The sequence below is a fragment of the Bombus vancouverensis genome, chromosome 9 (genome assembly GCF_051014615.1).
Source record: "Bombus vancouverensis nearcticus chromosome 9, iyBomVanc1_principal, whole genome shotgun sequence".
In the NCBI taxonomy this organism is placed as follows: Eukaryota; Metazoa; Arthropoda; class Insecta; order Hymenoptera; family Apidae; genus Bombus; species Bombus vancouverensis.
The window spans coordinates 13,084,844-13,107,720 of NC_134919.1; the positions used below are offsets into that span (position 1 = coordinate 13,084,844).

General features: G+C 41.3%; 1 protein-coding gene across 3 annotated transcripts in view; it reads left to right on the forward strand.

The window, feature by feature from the left end:
* NLG-4 (neuroligin 4) overlaps positions 1-22,877 on the forward strand; it is a 261,998-nt gene that overhangs the window by 188,483 nt on the left and 50,638 nt on the right. For 2 of the 3 annotated variants that reach the window (XM_033345629.2, XM_033345630.2), the window contains exon 9: positions 7,312-7,463. In XM_033345629.2, coding sequence (XP_033201520.1) covers positions 7,312-7,463 — 152 coding nt within the window. The remainder of the gene's footprint in view (positions 1-7,311; positions 7,464-22,877) is intronic. The other variant, XM_076621322.1, reaches the window with a different exon arrangement.

Here is a 22,877-nt window from a genome sequence, read left to right on the forward strand (position 1 = left end):
TTCCTTACAGAAACTAAGGGTTTCGTCTTACTTCACCAAGAGGCTAAAGACAACGAAACCTTTCAACGGCACTAGAGCGTCCCAGGGGTGATTTAAAATCGCTTTGACCGCGTAATAAAACAGCAAGAGCCGGCCGGATCCGACGTGGGAATCACCCCGAGGGTAGTTTCGCGGGTTCTATTGGCCGATAAAACGCTCCTGTTTACCGACCTAACACAGTTAAGGACTAGAGAAACGCTGTGCTATCCGTGGTGAAGACACGATGAAATAATAGCAAATAAAACCAGCAAGAGACTGGGATTGCTTTAACCTTCGTTCCTACGAAGCTTGTCCACAACTTTGTGTCGAATGTATTACCGTGGAAATCGTACGAGTTTTCTTCTTTTTTCTCGCCGAGCTGTTTAAACACAATTCGTGCCTTTTAGTACTCGATCGACAGATTATTTATTCAACGAGCCATACTGCTCGAAATTAGTCAATTTGCATATTGCCGATTCATTTAGCTCAACAAATTTGATCGATGAACTATTATCCAATTTTTCAGTTGTTCCACCACTTGACGGCTCATTATCTCGCTTTCTCGTTAATTGGTGTACTTGTTCAGCCAATTATCGGACTTTTACCTATCTTATTTTGTACCTCGTTCTATCCTGCAGACCCATTTACATGTATTCGTTATTGAAAAGAATTTAAATGAAATAATTTATGCGTTACTTTCCCTCCTGTTAGAAGTTATCTTCTCAAAATACTTTTATGTAATTTTCCCCGATTTTTTTATTCGATACAATCGTATAGTTGCTTAAAAAAAGGAACGCTTGCGAAAGACGCAATACACGGTTAGGAATGCGCAAGTCAACCTTCTACTATTTTCAATCGACCCATTATTCACTTACTTAATTAAAGCTTGTCCGACCAATTTCTCGAACGCATTCATCGTCGATTCATTGTTCATTACTCTTTTGTCGTTGTTCGTTTGTTCCTCGGAGAGAGCAAAAATTGCAATCGAATTCGCGTCTCTGGAATCGGTGGTGAACTTTTTGAATTCTCATTGACTCTCGAAACAAGCGAAGGTTCATATAGTGTAGAAAATCAGAAATGCTGGCGAGTAATTAACAATCGATAATGCAAACGCGGAACGACGAAGGCATTGTCGCGTTATGATTTCGCGTGAAACGCGAGCGCAGCTCGGAGATTAAAATATGATGAATTAATCTAAATTAGATGGTACGGTAATTAACGCTTGGGACGAACCAGCACGGTGGCGACCAATGTCTATTCGCTGCCTTTCGAAACAGCGCGTCACCATAGCGTTCAGTGCATTCACACCAGTATATTTCACGTTCACGCGTTCCTAACGACAAATGAGGCGAAATTCAGGCCAATTTATTTCATTCTTTCGTGTCTTTAGTCGGATCTTTTCTAGATGCTGTGATATTGTTTTCTGCTTCTTTTATTAACAGCTAATACAATTTTGTTGCGGATTCCAATTACAAAATACAAACATGTGTGTGTTATGCGAGTAAAACAAAACCTATTAAAGTTTCTACATACAACTCAGGAAAGACTAATCCTTAATTAATTTCACATCGTACCACGAATAAACCAGAAATAAACCGTTGCAAAAACTTTTTAATTAATATTTTGTTTTTTCAGAAATCTGACAGTGTAAGAATATGTGAGAACGACATTTCTAAGACGATTAAAATAGATAAAATATATAGCGACAAAATTTCACAGACAACCGGAACAGCCCATTTTATTGAGAAAAGGAAGGTGTTCGGGAGATAGTGCGTTAACGTATCGCGCGGAGTAGCTTGAGCAGTCCGCCGGGGTTTTCGGCGACAATTGCATTGGCTGTTCATACAGTTGCTGAACTTACAGCACAGTTACGAAGACAACGCGGGAAGCTCCTTTCCTTCGTATCGCGAGTATTAACCGAACACTCTGCCAGACGAATCCACCGACTTACATTACGTAACTTTCCCTCAGCGATTAAGCGACGAGCTATCGTTGCAGGCTGTACGCTTAACGCCACTATTTGTCGACTAATGAACAAACACGGGAGTGGAATTTTGTGAACTTGTACATGTTGCGGTATTTCTGTGAAAATGCAATGAAGTTTAAGATGTTTCATTAACAAAGTTCGGCTTCGAAGCACGAAGAAAAAGGAATTTAAAATATGCGAAAGTTAATTTCACGGTTAAACAATTAGAAAAAGAAAATAAGCCGTTACAGGGTAAGAACGGTTTGAAAATAATATGCGAAATTTGCGTTTCTATGTCGTCGTGGCGCGCGTCGTGGCGGTCGTTGCTTCCCCGTCATTAAACTCGACCTCGTTACAAAAGCGTCACGATGCACCTCCCGACGTCTCTTCATTCCCGACATAATATTCGCGGAACGCTTCTTGGGCGTGGACGAACTTGGGCCATTATGATGTAACTTTCACTCGAGAATTCCGCTACGTCCAGGCTGTACCAGTGTTGCCTACGAAACAAACGAGAAACACACGACGTCGCAGGGGAAATCGTCTGTCCCTGACTATGTGGTGCAACGTGATGACGTTACGCGTCGTGGGAACCAACCCCGTAATCGGTGTGAGTCGATTCCACGAATTGAACATTGTGAATTTTCAGTGAGAATTAAAATACAGGTACAGCTGTGTCGACCTTCCGTCTTTAAATTTCGCAGTTGCTAGTTCCATGGTGAAGCAGAAGATTAGAACTTGCAATGTAGTATTTGAATAAATAATTTCTCTTTAAATAATTAATTTCACCAGTCACAAAATGATTTAAATACCTAAACAGATATTTTAAATATATTATACTATATTTCATACAAGTTCTGAGAACCTTCTATATATTAAAATTTCATCTATACAATTTCATTGAGATTTAATTGATTTAAAATAATTGTGTCGTCACGAAATGTCCATTAAAACTCTGGTGCGCCGCTTGGTCTGATCACGTATGTTCCTATTCTACTCGCACAGCCGCTCAACTTCCTGCCATTCCATTTTATTTCTTTGTTTGTCCGGACAATACTTTACTTAAGCTACAAGCTTATAGCATCTCAGTATGGAAAGAAATATCATGAGATACACCTCTCAGTTAAAATATTTATAAATTAAATCCACATCAGGGATATTTCTGTTCATTATCTGTCAATTCAACTTTAACGTGATACGTGATACGTGAGCTTGACTGCTTGCTGGACGTTATTGAACGTACGATAGTACCACGTATATGAAGTACATTTTCTAAAGAGAAACGAAAGAAAAAGATGAGAATCTAGACGTTGAAGACGACAATAGATCTCCGGACTGAGTTTAACCGATTCTCCCTTTTGTCGCTGGTCCATCTCCGGGAATAATTCTGTGCCGAGGCACGAAACTTTTTGCTTGATTTAAAAAGGACTGGTGGCTTTTTATTCTGTTCCTTTCGCCTTCCTTCGGAGCCGAGAATAATTGATCTCGAAAGTCAGAGCAGAGTGCTACAAGGAAATTCCTCATCCGTTACGTACGAATAAAGAACGAGGCGAATTTTTCCTGCTTTCGTGCGAAATTCTTTCCTTCTCTAGGAAATCACGAAACTGGTTGCTGGAAATCTCATTGTCTTAAACGATCCTACTTAGAGAATAAAAAAAAATTTTTTTAACGTTTGTCACTTTCAATTAATATTTTCTTTTTCTGTAACTCGTGTCTCACTTTCGTGAGATTCGCAAACATTGATTCTCTATTTTCAACGAATCCAGTCAATTATCGTAGCAACGCGGCTAGAATAAAGGATCTTCACAGAAACACACTCAACGGAATGCAAAAATCCTCAATTAAGACATGGACCAGTCGGTGAAGTGGAAAGCCAGCTGTTACGTGCATTGCAGTGACCTCTTTAAAACGGTGGATCCGAGAAGCGGAACGGATCCGGGCTCGTCTAGTATCAACTCGTTATTTTATTAAGCTTATTTCCGACAGTCTTCATGCCCAGTCTTATTTACCTAAGCCGCCGCTCTTTCGCTTTTTCGCTCTTTCGCTCTTTCGCTTTATTCCCGTTTCGTTGCTCGCTGTTCGAAATTGGCGTACTCGTTTTCGAAAAGGAGAACTATCGGATCGAGCTATCGCTAAATCTTCTGGATTTAATCAGGATTCTTTTACAAATGCAGCAGGACTTCGTTAAAGTAATCTACGTATAGGAATGTATCGATCTATCAGATATTATTCCTCCAAACGATCTCTAACCTGTGTCCTTAGCGAACGACTTTTTAGTATCGTTCAAGGAACTCGATTTCATCCGACTGTGTATGCGTTTAAATAGTCAAAGCTTGAGGGACCGGAGAGCTGATAATTTTAATCGACGTTGCTAGTGTTGTTTGAGCTAGAAATTATTCCACTTATATCATCCGATGTCTTATCAAATTATTTCAAACGCGTGACTTTTTCCAAATGAATAATCTTGAAAATTAAAAATCAAGACACAATACACTGGACGTATGATTAGCCACGATATTATTCTATTTCTTCAGTAGTATATGTAAACATTTGTCCACATATTTTAAGTACCACCTTACCATCGATTTTTCGAATACTAAGTATAGTAGCCTTGAAACGTATCACTTTATCCAATCGCATGTAGCAAAATCTCCCAGGTTCCAATACTTGCGCCAGTACAATTGAACTGATGGGTCATTTATCGAAATTAGTCGAGGAAATCAACTAACCTCGCTATTAAATTTCCCTTAAGACGCAGCAGAGAAATAGCTGTAGCTGAATTCAAAATAGCCATACGCTGAGAAGTCCGTGTCGAGTATTCGTCACTGTTCCATTCGGCACTGAACTCGAATCGAAATTGTTTCGCAAGCCGGTTTCCGCAAGCGTTGACTAGAAGCCACAATTCTCTGGATAACATTAATTTCATTAGGCAATATATCGGGCTGAGGAATCCTGAGAAGCCGTGATCCATGTCCTTTCTTTGGCAGACCGCTATCTCACTCGTCCTCTAACCGATGGTTATTTGCTTGATTGTCCTAACGCAATAGTCCTCGAAAACTAATGAATTATTCATCCTGGTACTTACGAAAGCGAGGAAGGATTAAAAATCGTGGGACGCAAAGAAACAGAGAAACAATCTAGTCTTAGTTTAGCAAATTGCATGCTTATTCGTTTCAATGAAAGGAACGCTTCTATGCATTCGTAGTAACTGTAATCTTGCAAACCAAGTTCGCCGATCGTAAAACGTTTCGCAATGAAAGTTGCGCACGTGAAACTTTTTTCGAAGGGTCATAGAAAGAGCAACTTTTCCTCGACCAACCAACAGCGTGAAGTAATTTCTTCTCTGGCTGCTTATTTACCCTGTCGCAATCAGAAAGGCGTATCTTCCGGTTGGAGCAGGCGGAAAGTTTGGCACGCCGTTGCCGAAAACGCGAACCGATTGTCGGCGAACCAGAAACTGCGGCCACGAACTTCATTTCCACGAAGCTGAAACTATTTTCCAGCGGTCGGTCGCCGTAGCGGCAACCAATGGTCGACAAAAAAGCAATTTTCCGCAGCGAACAAAATTTAATCCGTCCCATTCGCCGTTGCTTTGTTTTTAATGGATGGCCAGCTTCTCTGGGGAGGAGTAAAAATTTCATTTTTCGACTGTTTCCCTAACGTTCGTGAAAAACGAGTTCCATCGCGTTTGAACGGTTTCCATCTTGAGTCGTTAGGTCCATGATTAGATTGTTAGTTTATTGTAAGAGCAAGCTATTGTAAGTTAGTTTATTGTAAGAGCATTCTTGATTCGAGTGAAAAGAGGAGAAACAGCAATTTAGTAAGAGCAGTTTTATGGCTGGTACTTCACTTTATTAAGGCGAGAATACAATTCTGGCAGTAAAACAATCTTCTTGTTAATGGCGCTAATAAAACGAAAAAAAAAGAAACGCAAAGAGGACAAGAAGAGGATGGAGGAAGAACGGAACGTGTTTAAGATGGACCCTACGTCATGGTCGATAACAATAAGGACGAACGAGCGGAGAAATGAAAATCGGGTGATTTGTCGGATTAACGAGCATAATAGGAAACGCCAGAGCCACAGGAAATCGGCGTCGTTAACGAAGGAATTCACTGTCGGTCGTGATTCACGTTAATCGTCCATTAAGACTGCCGATCGAGGGGCAACATTGTCCAAGAATGAGTGTAGCTGGTCTTTAGCAACGCTAATTGTTCGTCAACCGTGTAATTTGGCTCTTTCGAAAATCCTACCCTCATTCGGAAGAAAACATAGTAGGCAATTGATGAAATTAACGACCGACGATGAAGGAGCAATGTCTTCCCCACCCCCCCTTTTTTTTTAACGAAGTCATTGAGTTGAGATTATGAAAGAACGAGAAGCCATTAATAAGGATGTATTTTAATTCTATGCATACCTAACTGCTAACTGAATGATGTAATAATGATCGTGGATAGTGAGCTACGAGATTAATTAAGTGCAAGTTTCTAAGTACCAAGTAGTACAAATCCATATCTAGTCAGACAAGACCCTATTCTATCTACCGAATCACTTCTCCTCCCAAAATCTCTACTAATTATCTTGTAATCGGCGAATCGATAGCGAATAACCGAGAGAAATTCTGTCTTGAAAATCTGCTCGTTCCTACAAATACAAATTCCAGAAAACTTAAGATATATCAAAGTATATCCCTTTAGAATTGTTACCAACTCAGCTACTCTTTCTCACAACGTTCGGCCTTTCCGTTACTAGAAAATGGTATCAGTGGAGGCATTGCACGCCCCTTTTAGATATCATACGACTCGTTGTTTCATCCTGCAATGGCCAGAAAGGGCTGAGATGGGTGTCGGTAATTCCAGGCGAAAGGGCTCGAAGCCCGAAGAAATTGAATTACCGGCAGCTGACGTATCCAACGTGATCGAGGCTGTGGCAGAATCCGGTCTACCGTTTCGTAAATCCCTCCTGGGGCCGATAAGCAACGCATTACTGCCTCGTAGATTTCTCCATCGAGCGAATAATTGCCAAGCAGCGAGGAAACGCGACGAGTAGCTGTAGTTTCTAGCTTACGGAAAGGTTGTGGCATTGGGATTCTGCAAGTTGGGTGTGCGATGAGAAATGGGTCACCAGGGTGGTTTAAACATGCACTTTATTCGCAAAATTCAAAGTTAGATTCCAAGTAATAGCTTTCTATTTATGTTCCTCTTGAAATACAAGCTAACCTATATCTTTCAATTATCATGCGACCAATGTCTACTGCGATTCAGATGAAAGTTCATCGATGTTTCATTGAAGAGTGAACTTAACCAGTTCCGTTCGTTTTTGCTTTCAGAAGATGGGCTCTGTCCATGGCGAGGAATTACCATTCGTCTTCGGAGCACCGTTGGTGGACGGTTTCGGTCACTTCCCCAGAAACTACACCAGGTCTGAAGTAGCACTCTCCGAGAGCATCCTACAGTACTTCGCCAACTTTGTCAGAACTGGGTGAGTAGAGTTCTTGATCGATGGTTGAAGTGCTAGTTCTACCTATCGACCCTACGTTTTTTCTTATGAACATCAAACTGATTAGCTAAGGATGCTTGGCATTTTCATTACTGATATCTTTCTATTTGAACACGAGATAAGAAATCGTCTTACAAGTAAAAATTTTAATACGACTTCGATCTTTAAGATCCTGTTGAACAAAACCGACTTTCAGCTCGGAAAGTATTACTTTTTCTTTTAGAACGTTTGTACGTAAGAATTCCTACTTTTGTTCGGAATAACTGTCGGAAGATAAAATAGCGAAACTTTAGGATATGAAAATGAAAAGTCATCGATGCAGTGGTGAATCATTCTCTGAACTCTTCTGTTTGGAATGTCGTGACAAAGCTGTCGTACGTATTATTTCCTTAATCTCAGGTGAACCGCGCGAAAATAATCATTTTCTTCTCCACGACGGCGACCATTCAGCGATGGTTGAATTTTGATCTGAGAGCGGGCCCCAATGCAAACTAATTCTTTCACCTTTTGAATCAACAGTGACGTGGCACCACTTGCGCGGAATCAATTTGCGATCCGCGGGACGAACGAAAAAAAAAAAATGCGGAAAAAGGTGAGAGAGAGATGCGGATCGCGTCACCGAAAGGTCTGATTTTCCATATTCATGAACGATGTGGGCCGAAGAGCAAAAAGAAACGAAGTATGACAGAGAGGGAACAGACGAGGCCGAGGATTAGTGCGAAAATATTTTTCAAATACCATCGCAGGGGCGGCATTCTACGCTTGCGCCGAATTTCTGATCGAGCCACGGATTGACGATATTCAAATTTACGGATTAACGAAGAACAGCGAACGCGGAGGGCGCAATTCACTCTTCATACCGACGGCTAGCGCATCGAGATTCAAGGCATTTTTCAATCGCGAAATTAAATACAAGGGATTTTAAAGTGGTTCTTTGATATATGCCAGTGGTTTACAAAGGTTTGTGCAAAATTGGAAAAATCCAACGATTTTTTTTTCTGTTTTCCGAGAGTTGAAATATAGGTTTATCTCGTGGAAAAATGAAAGTATGGAATTTAAATTTACGAATGAAAAAAATTGTATTTCCCGTGGTGTTATATCGCCGAGTTCCCACGATCGTGTTTTACGAATGAATTATATTTTTATTACCGCATCTTTATCCGGTGCGAAATTGATACAAGATCAACAGATACAAATCGATAACAGTCGAGCAAAACTACGATACGGACACGCTTACATATTCAAAAAGGTCGCAATGAAACATTTATGAGTGTAATTGAGAATTTACCTGGACATCAAACACACGTTTACGCCGACTGAATCTTTTTCCCTGTTTTCTTCCGCTTCGAAACGTTCACGCGGCTATAATTATTGTTATTTTTGCTGTCGGTTTTGCGGTTTGCACCATTGGACACCATTGATTTCAGTTCGATTGATTTCATTCCACCGAGTTTTTAAATATTCGATTCGTTATAGTTGACCAGGTTGTATTTTACGAAATTGAATCACGCTTTCGTCAGTCTATCTCGGTTCGAAACAGCGCCAATATTTTTCGTGGCGCGGTCTCCGTTAATTAAAGCCTGTTGGTACTTCCTGATCAACCGAAGCTTTTAAAAAATGAATAGTAATTTTTTATGACGGTGACCGACTTCTAAAGTCTGCTCTTCGTGAGCTTTAAGGTTGCGATTAAAACATTAAACAGGAAGCTGCCTTCCTTCCGAGTGCTTCCACTTAATGAGTCCGCGTTAATATTCTTTCTTTTGTATTTTACATTCGTTGCAGAGAACTGTGTCAATTTTCTACCAAACCATTCTTTTCACGAGTACCACCTCGATTTTTCGTCGCTAGTTCAAAGAAGTCCTCGTGATCCAAAGAAACGTGCAATAACGATTTAAAACTTTTTACCTACCATTCGAACATTCCGACAATTATTAATTAAATCATTTCATTTCAACATTCATTTCCATCTCTCTGAATCCTTCATTGTTAGAATCCTTCGCGTTAGCTACATCGAAACTCGTTATATGCAACGAAAACAGTCGTAAAATTAGAGAAATGCCATAAATGTTCGAAAACTGTTGGAAATTGCATTTATTGGACATAAGTATCGAATAACAATTAATCGCATAACCGGTGCATGTTCGTCAGCACGTTCTCTGCGGCAAGAAGACGTACAATAACAAGAAGTAATTTCGATTACGAGTTTAGATACAGCCACGTACATGGGAATCCTACGTGATACTCTGGCCACTACAATGTTGCAGGTTTCCCAACGTGACACAGATGTCTGGAAACATTTTTTGTTTCACAGTCAGCAACAATCAAATTTTAACAGAACTGTGAAATTTCTTGTTGGAAGTAACACGTAACAAAACTTCAAATTACTTGTTAAATTACTAGCATTCTAGATTTTCTATATAATTAATCACGGTTGAAGGAGCAATAGTGTTGCTTTGTTAAATTGTTGGTACTTTACCTTCCCTTTTCATCAAATTCGCCTCTCTCTTGCATCTTTTACATATCAAATTTCCGCGTTGTTTTATACGAATTCCACAAAGTCTTGCTCATCTAATGAAAGTACCACGTATGTTCGCTGTTAAGAAAAATATAATACAAGGGTAGAACTATTGTACCCTCAAACATCTTCCATAAAGAACACAGACTTTGCTGAAATATCTGGCATTCCTTGCTGAAATTTTTCTTCAACAGCGCTATGCATGAATAAACTCATAAAGTGGCTACAAAACAACGAGCCATTTTTCCAATCGTCTGATTCACTATTCACATAAGTGACTAATGTTCTTCTAACGCGCGCCATTTTTCGCCGTCCCATTTCGTATAAATATTCTCGCGTAGAAATATTCTTTTTAACCCTGTTAATGCATCATGTAGACGTTTCTACGCAGGGGACAATGACATTTTTCGGCAACGATGATTCAGCGTTTTACCACAGCGTACGTATATGGCTACATCTCTAAATAAACCGAAAGAATGAAAAGAGTAGATTTGTCTGTGAAACTAGCAAGTCATCGACGACACATGCGAAAATTCAGCTCCTTTTATATCTTTTCTTCTCTTTACACTCGCTCTTCTACCGCATTTTTTCTATTTCCATGTCAACCATTGTCCCATCTCTATTTTTCTGTCCGGGTTCTCGTGTAGTTCTCCCTGTATCTCGTTGCTCTTGCCACTCTTCCTCGTGTTTCTCTTCTCTGTATTTTTCTTCATTTCACTAAATTCTTGTTTACTCCTCTCTCTGAAATCACCGCGTTCACATTCTTGCCCGCTATGTTTCTCTATTTCGGTTTCTACCGCTATATACTTCTCTGCAAGGTCTTCTGAGACTCCGTTTTTCTATATTTTTCTGTAGCCCGTCAAGTTCTTCCGTATCCTCTTTTGTCTCCCTATCGCGCACTTTCTCGTTCTACAGTTTCTCTGTTTTCGTTTCTATCGTTTCCCCTCTCTTTTTTTCCCTTTGCCACGTTATAGTTTTTTCCCTCCTTGTCGACCAACCACGCATGAATATGCAAACGCGAGCTCGAAGCAAACCGATAATATTTCAGTGCGGCTCTCGCTTCGGGGGACGTAAATTTCACTTTGTCGATACATCCCCGAAGCACATAGACACCTTTTTCGTCTGTGCGCGTGTACAAGCACACCCGTGGCCAGGCAGTAATGTCGTGAATTGATACGCGGTAATACGATTTTCGTTTGCGGTGGTAGCGATCTATGATCGTGCCTCTAACGATCGACAAAGCGCGGTACAAGTGAAATAGGGGCGATTTTCCCCGAGTATTGCACGGCGGGGAGTGAATTCGTAGATTCTGTACTCTCGCGTGGCTATCTTTCATCCGACGGTCGATATTTTCCGCGGTCGGCTGGTTTTTCGTTTTAAAGGAATTCGCTTAGATGACGTTCAGGGGAAATCTGCGGAAATTCGCGTGGAACTACGGAACAAATCGAGTCTGGCTTGGAATAATACAGATTATCTACTGCGTACCCCTAAGGCAAATAGAAAATTATTTCGCTCCCTTACTATTTCACGAAATTAATATCGCTGAAGTTGATCAGCGGAAACTTGCGTTTCAGATGTTTGCTTTATCAGATCCTAAAGAAACATCTTCTCTGGAAACGTGGAAACTCCTGTCCGAAAGCTCGAACGATCCCCTGTTAAACCTAATATCCAGATAAGTCAATTATCAAATCCGAGGTAGCCTTTGATACAATATGATCAAGTATTATACGACCCTTAGCAGGAATCTTCCATCTTCCGTAGGAATATTTCAAACGCTGTATCGCAATCGACGAAAACAGTCTATTGTCTACTGAAAGCGACTCGAGATGGGTATTTTACATTAAAACCACATCAAGAATACAGATGGAGAGCGGATGATGAAAATTTCAATTCGTTCACCGCGACTGATGTTCTGTGTTCATGTATTATTACCGGATCTTGGGGATTCCGGAGAAGGAGAAACGATAAGGACGAAGAGTTTCGTTTTCAACCTGTGTATCAGGCCGCGGACCAGTCCCCGGGGAAGAAGCTGCCGAGGATTATAGGAAAATTGGATGACTTCCTCGTAAAGGAGTGTTCGACCAAATGTGCTGTTTCCGGTGTGCGACACGATCGTGCCAACGTAGCTGATCCTTCTCTCATAGACCATCTGCGTGGTCGAACGTGACGTCGAACATCGCAAATGGAATATCGATGAGCGGAATGTTTTACGCAGCGAAAGAATATCTTTTTCCTCATTCGCGATTATCTACGCGGGGCCTGGACGAATCTATGGAAATACTTGGTGATGGATTTCGAGAATTTAATGGGATTCCGAGATCTTTCTATTCGAAGAAATTTGGAATGTGCATTTTGCTTGTTGGAAGCGAAGGAAAGATTTTCCGAGTGATAGATTTCTAAGATACCCACAGAAGATTCGATAGAAATTGTTTTTCGAAGGAAACGACGAAGACTAGATATAGAAGACGGATCCTTTTCTATCTGTTTCCCTTTTTCGCCCCTGTAAAACATAAAATGCAGCTGACACGGGCTAAAGCCCGATTAACGGATAACACGATACATTGAATTCAACCGGGCTAAACCTTACGTCTGATATTTTGTGTCCCATCGAATTCGTGTTCCCGAATAATCCTATCGACGGCTCGTAATTTTTGCGCACCGTCGCGGCCCGCCCAAAATAAACGATCGATTTATCGCGATGAAAGCGGCCCGATTTTCATTGGATACAGAAGATCGATTAAAGCTTTTGCGGAGGCAAAGATATAGCCGAAATATTGAACTCAAACGGTCAATAGCACGTTTACACATATTTCTTTTCTATTCTAGTTGCGGAAAAAATGTTATATTCGCCTTTTATTCAACAAAGATATTTTATATCAAATTTCAATAGTACCAATTTTCTAGTTTTCCGTATTCCTTTGGTAAATGAATAAACTGTCAGAAAATCGTAAAGTGGACGGTACTAAAATAATACGAACTAATCGCGTGACTGTTTCGATCGAGGCTGAGTGCGTGTCAGAACAAAGTACGTCTTCGCAAACGTACATTTCGGATCGTTAAATCCCATGATCTGGATTCTCTGCTTTTTTTACTCTCCTCTTCCTCGCTTTTCCCGCTGGGGAGCAATTAAAATCACCTGGCTGCGGGTGAAAGGGCACGCGTCCGAATTCCGCTTCGAACCAGATTTGATTCGACTCGCAATCAGCACGCAGTGATTGCTAATTCGGCCTGGAAACGAGCATCCACTCGTTCCATCCACTACTTTTTGATCGTTCGTTTAATTAACGAGCAGAAAATAGTCGACGTTTCGTCGCTTATAGGGCCAGAGTGTCGGATTATGCACACAAGCACGATTTTCACACGAAAAATCGACCTCTTCCGAGTCAAGCGCAAACTGATTTCTGAACTTACTTTTCCGTGACAGGATCGATTTAGCCTATAAAAGTCATTTTTCAATCGAATCCTCTTTTTTTACATATTGCATTACAAACGATGGATAAGTAATTCACTATTGGTATGAAAGCTAAATATTTAAGATAAGAAGCAATTACGATGAAGACTTCATCCACTATCTTATATCTATTGGAAAAGATGAAAAATTCTGAGAATATTGCTTGATTTTCATGAAAGACACTATTCAGTATCACGAGAACAAGATCGTTTTTGATAAAGTCGTACGAAAATTACTCCTATTACCTATTAGAACGCGAGCATGATTCTTACTCTTATCGTTAATCATGAACTAAACGAGGACAAATACAAACGCATCAGAGGCCTGGTTGTTTGTGTAATATCTAAATAAAATTAGCATTTAAACGGACTAGACCGAATGGAGTTATCCAGGACAGCGGTTTGCGAACAAAGAGATAACGAAATTTCGATTTCCGGCAATCCGGCTATCTTTCATGCACATGCCGGGATGAACCGCGCGGATTCGCTTTTGAAATTGCTTTTTATCGCGACCACGATGCATTTTGTTTTATTTAGTAGATCGCTGTACTATCGCAGATATCGTTTAATCCCGATCGAGAACGAGCAAATTATGTCGCAACGTGTACCGTGCGGTTGAAAAAAATGTTTCCAACAATGTCCAACAGCGTAAATTAAAGTTACCGTCGCGATATCGTTTAAAATCATTATTGCGCGATAATATTCTTCCGTTGGCCCCGGTTGCATTGTGGACTAAACACTCGACGAGGCAAGCAAGAACGAGAAAAGTGGACTTCCCATGGTACTCTTCTCCACAGTGACTCGATTTTCAAGACAGAATACACAGGGGGTACTCGTGCATTCTTCGTGGAAAAAAAGAAGGCAAAGAACTAGCGTAGAAGAAAAAATGGAGCTCTAGACGGTCCTCTCTTGGCCAGCTACTCGAGCGCGAATCGAGCGTGACATATTTACTTCCGTTCCGGTTTTTGCTCGGAAGCAAGGAGCGCCTCGGTGGCAAACTTTCCGAGTAAATTTCAATCCATGATTCTTGCTCCATCCAACCTCGATCCCGTCCCTTTCTTCTCTCTCCGTCTATGACTCCCAGGCAAATGGAGGAGTTTCGCAACCCTATGACTTTCCACTTCGAGAAAGTCGTTCGTTGTGTTGGACGTACGCGGCCTGTTACTACTTGCTCTGGAAACGATTTAAGCCGATGCTTCGTCCAGTTTCCGGTTTCCTCGACTCTGTCCTCCTTTTCATTCTCTTTTCAGAAGGATAAAGGAAAGAAGAAAAGGAAGAGTAGGAGGGCGGTTGGAGGGAAAAACCGAAGGGAAACCAGTAAACTGTCGATTCAAGGATCAGTCACGTGTAACCTTAGCTAACTTTATGGTCCATGGTACGATCGAGTTCAGCGTCCGATTTCTCCGGACGACACGCGAGAAATTACCATCAGTCTCTTTCTCTTTCGCGTATATTTCTCACCAAGCCGAGTGACCAGAAGTTTCGATTAGGGAAGACGAGCTCCCTAGAACAAATGTAATTTTGCGTCGAATCGACTGGAAGAAACGTCGTTCCGCGTTTTTTCGCGCTAGTCAACCGATAAAGAACGTATCCAGTATTTTTTAAAGAAACCTTCTTTATCCGAATTAATCATAATATTTCGATCGTAATCTTCGCTACGAAACTGTTCTTATCTAACCTTGTTTTTACAATGATGTCGAAACGCGCTCCAAACATTATCGATACTGTTTCCAGAGGAACTTTGTCTCCTCTGTGAAGAAGAAAAAGCACAGAGAATGGGAACGAAAAGAAGAAGGAAAAGAAGACGGGGAAACATGCACAAGAGAGACATCGTCCCTGAGCGAGAAATTTGCTCGAACGAGTTTCGAGACATAACCTTGACAAAAGCCTTATTCTGGGACCCGGCTCTTTCTCTTTGAGAGGAGAAAAAGTCTCTGGACGAAGAGAAGAGCATCCACGTCGTCTGGCCGAGCTTTGTACCACGTCCCAGCAATCTACCACACGGTGCAATCTCTATTTGAATGCGCTCTCCATTTCCATTATTGGCAAGAAACTTTCATTCCCTCCCAACCCCTCGTCCCTCCATTACCATACGTACAGTGATAAAACCAGTGTCTGTAACCGCCACCGAGCGGGTGCGAAAATCTTGCGCGAATTCTTCGTAATATACAGAGGGGAGATACAAATTGCCATACGATAACAGAGATAGCTGGTAAACTGAATTTTATTTGCTGGATACGATATGCTTCTTTCATCGAGCCTGTATCAGCAATTCTTAATTTCTCGGGTGATTTATAAAACTCGACTGTATTTGATAGGACGGAAATTTCGACAAGACATTGGTCGAAGTTATCGAGGAGCAAAGCTGTCACTTGTAAGGAAGTAGCAAAGAGAGATTCAATGACATAAGATAATTCGTGAACAAGTTATCACAAGTAATAAAGGATCAACGAAAGTATGATGGATCCATCATCTCTGTCAATTACACGGAATAGAGGATGACGAGGGAGAAGAAAAAAATGCCGACTAAACCAGCATGGTCCAGGAAGGCCAGCGTGACGAGGTGAATCCAGGTGGGCAGAAGGGATAATCCCACGGAGTTAGCGTCAGTCAGGGCTGAATTACGACGTGTGATGGCATGGGGTCGGCCCTATTTGCCGTAAATTATGATAAACTACGTTACCAGTAGAGCGATAATAAATACGAAATCGATATCGTAGGTATTTGAAATTTGTGAGCCCGTGTACGCGGCCGAACAACGTTACCGTATAATAAGCTATTATCTGGAGATATCAAAGGGGCTATAATTGCTCACGGCAGGGATGGGGTGGGAATGGGTTGAGGGGAGGGATGACCGATGAAATTAACCTTGTCCCGTAACGTGCTAATGCGATTGCAAAGTTTTAAGTGCGCTCCTCCGCGTTATTTATTGCATGGTCCAGCTTTAATGGACAACGACATTGATTCTAACACCTATCACTGGATTTACGATGTTTAAACACAGCTGATACATTAACGACGATTACTTTGCGTGTTGACTAACAGTAATTGTTCAATGAAACGAGAAGAATACGTTGCTCGATAATGAATACTAAGAATGAAGAAATATTCAGGTATAATACTCTGCAGATACTCTGTTATAAATATTTTCGAGCGGGCACGTCGTCAACGAAGCTTGTCAACGAAGAATAGTTGCAATGTGTCCACTAGATGTTCATGTAGTTGTTACTCTGGATTGGATATACAGGAGAAAGAGGAAGAGAAGAAAAAAAAGGAGGGATCGAAGAAAGTGAAGTCGTAAGAGGAAAGGCAGACGGAGGAGAAAGAAAAGAAGAATAGGAGAAAGGGAGAAAGAAAACCAAGCGACGGAAGAAAGCCAACAGAAACCATGTGTCGGAGTAAAAGCATAATTTTCTTTTATTACCACGGAAACCGCCCTCGTCAAGACCTACCAATTTCGCCTTCGAAAAATCAACCCCCCACGGATTCTATTACGATCGAGTTTACACGTAATTGCACCGTAAAACCAGAAGAATAATTTCCATTCTTCGAAGGTCAGGAAGATCGAAAGCTTTAATACAGGTCTTACCCTACGCTGTTCTCGGAAGCGCAGGGCGAAGGGCATTAAGGACAGTTTCGAGGGGTCGTTGTCACGTATGTCTGTATTATACTGTGTTTGCCAGCGGATTACGAGAGTAAAGTACGCCAGTGCCGCGACACTGTTTGCGATTGCCACGTTCGCGGTTATTGGGCCGCCGTAACGTTTAGTCCGCGCGATTATGCTAAATTATTGTTTACAGGCACCGTATCCTATACGTCTATTTACCATGGACTCGCCGCTGGCCGGTCGTTAATGCCGTGCCAGCTGGTCATGCGCGATTCTCGCCGAGACGAAAAGCAAATTGCCACGAAATTATCGCAGTTTGATGATTTAGGAGGCAATATGGTAGAAATTGACGAGTTTAGACTTTGTTGCGAGGCAATTTGTGAAAAATACGAGAAAGTACATTACAGAAGTAATAGTTGCTAAATAGCAGTTGCAAAATTCTTCTCTTGCCTTTCCTCGGTCGTAAACCCGACAAATCTGGTTTACAAGATTTTTATAAGATATACTGTAAGTACTGATACTACCTCAACCTAGCAAAGAGTCGCGACTAGAGAGGAGATTATTGGCGAAACTTGGAAGCGTGGAATACTCAGCGGTGATACCAGTTTCCGGAAAAGTTTGCAGCATCAGTTTATATCATTTTCTTGACTCTCCGGAAGCAGCATCGTAAAGTAAAACTAGCTAGAGCAAAACAGATACTAGCAGAGGAGTGTGAAGAAGAGACGAAACGTGACGAAAAAAGTGGCGGAAAAGTGCAGAGATTTTAACAAGAGGAAGGAACTTCATCGAGAAAAGGAAATAAGCATACAAACTTAAGAAAGAATATAGGGTTACAGTCTGGAGCCACGGAATTGTTGCTTCATGCAATGCTGTGTTAGTAATCACGTAAAAAATACAGGATGGAAAAAAGTGAACGATGAAGCATAGAATCGAAGAATATATGAAAAGTGCTATTACACGTAATGATTTACTCGTGTCTTGCTACGAAATATTCAAATAGAGCCAATTTAACGGACTTAAAAGTTCAGTCAGATTGCATAAACTATTCGGTTAAATCTTCAATCGCGAGCATCGGAGAGCATAATTTCTTCGCAGCTTTGTGCCTGAGTCCTTTACACGGAGCACCAAATGTTCTTTGGGAATTCCGCAAACCCCTCTCTACCGTAGCTTGCAACAGGTAAGTCGGCGGTTAGATGGGTCTTCCTCTCTTGCGGTATGCATAATGGATGGATGGATCGAGGGGTGGCACAGGGCGGTACAGAGAAAGCGAATCAATAGATGCTACGAGGTTACCGCGCGAGCGACGAAGAGAAGCTGAGATCGTCTCGTAGAAAAAGGAAGGGAACGACGAGATCTCGATAATTCCGGTGGATAAAGAAATTCCTTGCAGGACGGGCAATATGTCATGAATTTGCTACCAATGATGTAAAATGTCAAAAATCGAAAAGAATTTTTTAAAATATTCCTAGAAGTACAGAGATCGTTTGGATAAGAAACATATATATATAAGAAACAGATATATTGAGAAAATGGATAGAGCGATCTTTTAAGTACTTTCTTTCGCAGTCGTATAATTCTGAATTCGATCTATCGCCAACATTAAATGCCATTATATCGTAAGTTAATTGACAATTGACCGAACATTGTGAGAACGAGCACGTGATTTCGTGCAACGAATTCGGCACCGGTGGCACGACACACGCCAGATGGCTCGATCGTAACATGCGACTTATTACGTGCTCCACGTCCATTAGCTGTGTCGTTTAAATTGCAAATAACGCTCCAATAAGAGACAACAAAGTTTTACCGTGCCGTGCTATCGGCAACTTTGCTCGAATCTAAATGTTACTAATTACGCGAAGCGAAACATTTAACGATGACTAGCCAATAGCTACCCCTTCAAGGTTTACATGCGCGTGACAAAGGGGTAATTACGCTGTGTACCTAGTTAACAAGGCTTTCCGTTAAGAATCGTAACAGTCACTGATTGCTACGGATATCGCAAAACCCTTGCAACCATCCGATATCGTGAAAACCTTGGCGAATATATACGAAATGAAATGTAATCGGTACTTAAAAAACAGAAAAATTGGAAGTTTTATGGAAATTTAATTAACTCAATCGCGATAACCCATGTCCGAATATCATTCTCTAAGTTTAACGAGCAACTTTACGCGTATCGTTTCAGTGACGTTCAATAGCAACGGGAATTCGATTAATTCCGCGTTCTATCGGCTTGTGAGTGTACGATTTAGAACTGCAAAAGCTCCATGGTTAATGGGCACGATATTATTTCGATGTCCATTGAGCGCGTCGTTCGATTACTATCAGCGACGTTTTTCTGTTCGTAGATGTCGCAAGATTGCTAAACGCTTCTGCAAAGTTTGAAATTTCACGCGCACCGGTACAACAGTAGCCGGGAATTCCGCATCGATGGCGCGCAAATGAATGGGTTAATTCAATAATAAATCAGCGGGTCCGGTTGTTCAGCGACGCGTGAATTCCATTATTAACCCTAGCAAGCGCGCAAGTGCGATCATTGCTGTAACATTAACAGGCTATAAAATACTATAAGTACCACGATGCGTTACCTTTTAAATTAAACAGAGTTTCCGGAATCCTACTATAGAAAAACATGCAAATTTTATGGGACATTTTCTTCGGAACGATGTAGAGCTGGTCGAGACAATTTTACCGCGTACACAAAACCGTTGATAGCAATTTACGGTACACACAGATCCAGGTAGCGCGTAATTGAGCTTCGTACCGCCCGCTGTTGCGTTATCGTTCTCTAAACGCATTTCGTAAACGGAAACCGAGCAGATTTTCTGACCACGTTTCGCGTTATGAAACTGACGATGTGACGACCGCATTAGCGACACCAGTCCGTTCTGGAATTCCGCCCTTTACCTTTTCACCTGGGAATCATTAGCGTTTCCTCGACTGATTTCGTATTACGCGTTCGCTGTTGAATTAATTTCCTCGGTGTCGGAAACTGTTCGATTGCGATGTTTCCTGTAATTTTATCTGTAGAGCAATTCTTTTCTTTTTTTTTTTTTTTTTTAGGAATAACCTTCGATAGAAAATAAGACAAATATATCTCCGCTACTTTCATGTACTAAATTCCAACCGCCTATCAGGCAATTTATTAAAACTATTTTTGTAACGGAAATATTCATTCAGGTCTCCGACGTAGAATCAATATCTGTTTAATTAAATTGCCGACACACGTCGGCCAACATTCGTTTTGTGAAGCGGCGGCGTTGCCGCGAGAAAAGGGTCGACCCTCTTTCTTAGAGCAGCGTGTCGCTGTCCGTGAGGGTGGACGGGGGCAATGCATCAGCGGTTAATGAGCAAACTTTAATATTCTCCCGGACTAAAACTCGACCCGCCACCACCTATCTTCCAACGACCACGAAGCAACCCTTCGTAGCGAGGTTGAAACACAGGGAATGGGGAAGAGAGTTGGGAACGCGATCGTACGACTACCATAATTATTGTGAGCCCGGCAAACGAAGAAAGAAATGAAGGTGGGTTGTTAAAGCCACCTGGAGGGCTCACAGTCTTCTTTTCCGTGTCAAACTCTAGCGTTTTCATTAATCTGGCGAAGGTCTAATTAACGTGGATTCCATATACTAAAAACGTTGAAAGTGTCTTCAATTCTCTTGCGGGATTAATAAAGAAAAGTGGACCTTCTTAGATCAGCGCAAACTTTGGCCAGAGTTTCTTTGTGACACGACAGTTTTGACTCTAAACTTGGAAGATCTCTAGAACAGATTATCATTAGCATCTATTATATGCCTGGGATTCTCTTCTGTACAAAAATCAAGTTGTACGCAGAAGGAAGAGAACCATAAAATAAAAGAAAACGGGAAAAACTTAGAAGAGTTAGAAACCAAAGAATTAATGAAGTAACCTGAGTCATAGAGAAGGATATCGGTCGTTCCCAAACTCTGTGAAACCAGCAATTTTAACAGCGCTGAGATCGCCATGGAACAATGAAGATCGAAAAATGGTCGAAAGGAGAATATTTCAGCATGTTTCGTTTGCAATGGCTGGTACAATTTCAAGATGTATGCGTGAAACGGGTTAGCCTAGGAAGGGATGGAACTGTCCCCATCCGATGTTCGTGGCATCGTAAAGCGGGTGTTAAGCCCGAATATGAAGCTTTTTCGCCAGTATCAGCAGGAAATTCTGCAGTGCGGCGGCCAAGAATGTGCTAACGACACGCTGGGAAAGAGAAGGCGAAATTGAGGGGGAGGCAAACCGTCGTAGCAAGTTATAACGTTGATTTAGTGCTTGTAATTACGACAGAATGCATAGCTTTCCAGCGACAGAAATGCCGGACTTTCGACATTTTTTCTTCGTGCACGCAGCTTTACTTGCTCCGCGATCTTTCAACAAAATTTCAGACAATCGGTCTATTTTTTCCACTGTCAAGTCGTATTCGTTGTCTCCTTCGCGCCATTGAATAACAAATAGTTTCTATCTTGGCGGAAAGCGGAAGTGATTGAAAAAGGAAATAGAAGAAGTGGCTCGTTGAATGAAATCGCAGCACAGTGGACTGGGATTACCAGTGGAAAATCGTTCGTTACCGGAATCGATGGTGTGCGATCAATCGCGAAGCAATTTTAATCGAAATAATTCGCTCGTTGGACGAGATGGTCCTGTAGCCGCGGCATTTCACACTTCCGCTAGATGAAAAGACAAGCTTCCTGAAATTCTGTCGCGATCCGTACTGTACATTTGGGAAATGAAACTTTGTCCGTTCGATGTCATTAATTCGCGGATAATGGAGAGCGGTTCATACGATGAAATTTATCTGTGATTAAATGTGCTTGGATTTGCTTGCTCATTCACCTGGTGGCGAATCAACGATTTGCTTCTAGAGGAAATGAAAAGCGCTTTTACGATAGTGCGACAGCGATGATCATGAATGCTGATTATTATGAGTAACGTTGAAACAATGACGTTGGATACAGATTACTTTGTATAATATAAAGTTAAAGAAGACTATATACGTTCTATCTCACATAAACAATAAACGGATTCTAAAGGGAATTTGCACTTAGGATAAATGAAATAGATCAATGTACGATCAAACGATCACAAGTCATTTTTATCCTTCCTAGTAGGAGCCGATTAAAATTTTTTTACAAATCTCTACATGGATCGTGCTCTAGCATCTTGGTAAAATCACCAAATCTCATCTGTACTAGATTAGAACAAACTACATTTAATATCCGATGTGTATCCTACATTTAGTATCCGATCTTCGTGTGAATTTGATCGCGAAGCTGAAGAAGTGCGAACGCTGAAACAAGCTTGTCACGTCTAACCGAATCCCATCAGCTTACGAGGAACAAGCTGACAGCTACACACCTACGAAGTTACAATCAACACGAAAAAAGTCTCGAGGAGAGGTGTCGGCTGACTGGAATCGCTTGCCAACTTTCCTACGGCTGCCTATTCACTCACTGCCGGGCCAATCTTGAAGCCATCACAGCTTCGAATCCTTTGGATCATCGCCAAATCGGCTACCGAATTTGCCAGATTTCGTTTTGTGCAACGATTCAATGATATTCAGATTAATAATAATAATAGAATAAAGATCTTCTAGACAGTATAATTAACGGCATGAAAATTGAGCATATCGGGAAGTTGCTAATTTCTTAATTTATTTCATGCGAAAAGAACGATGTTTACACAAAAACTTATAGATATCCATGGTTTTATTTCATAAGCCGCAACCTTGCCATTCTTCAGGCTGAAATCTTAAATTTCCCCTTATCGGTATATCCGTGAACTTCGACTTTTTGTTCAT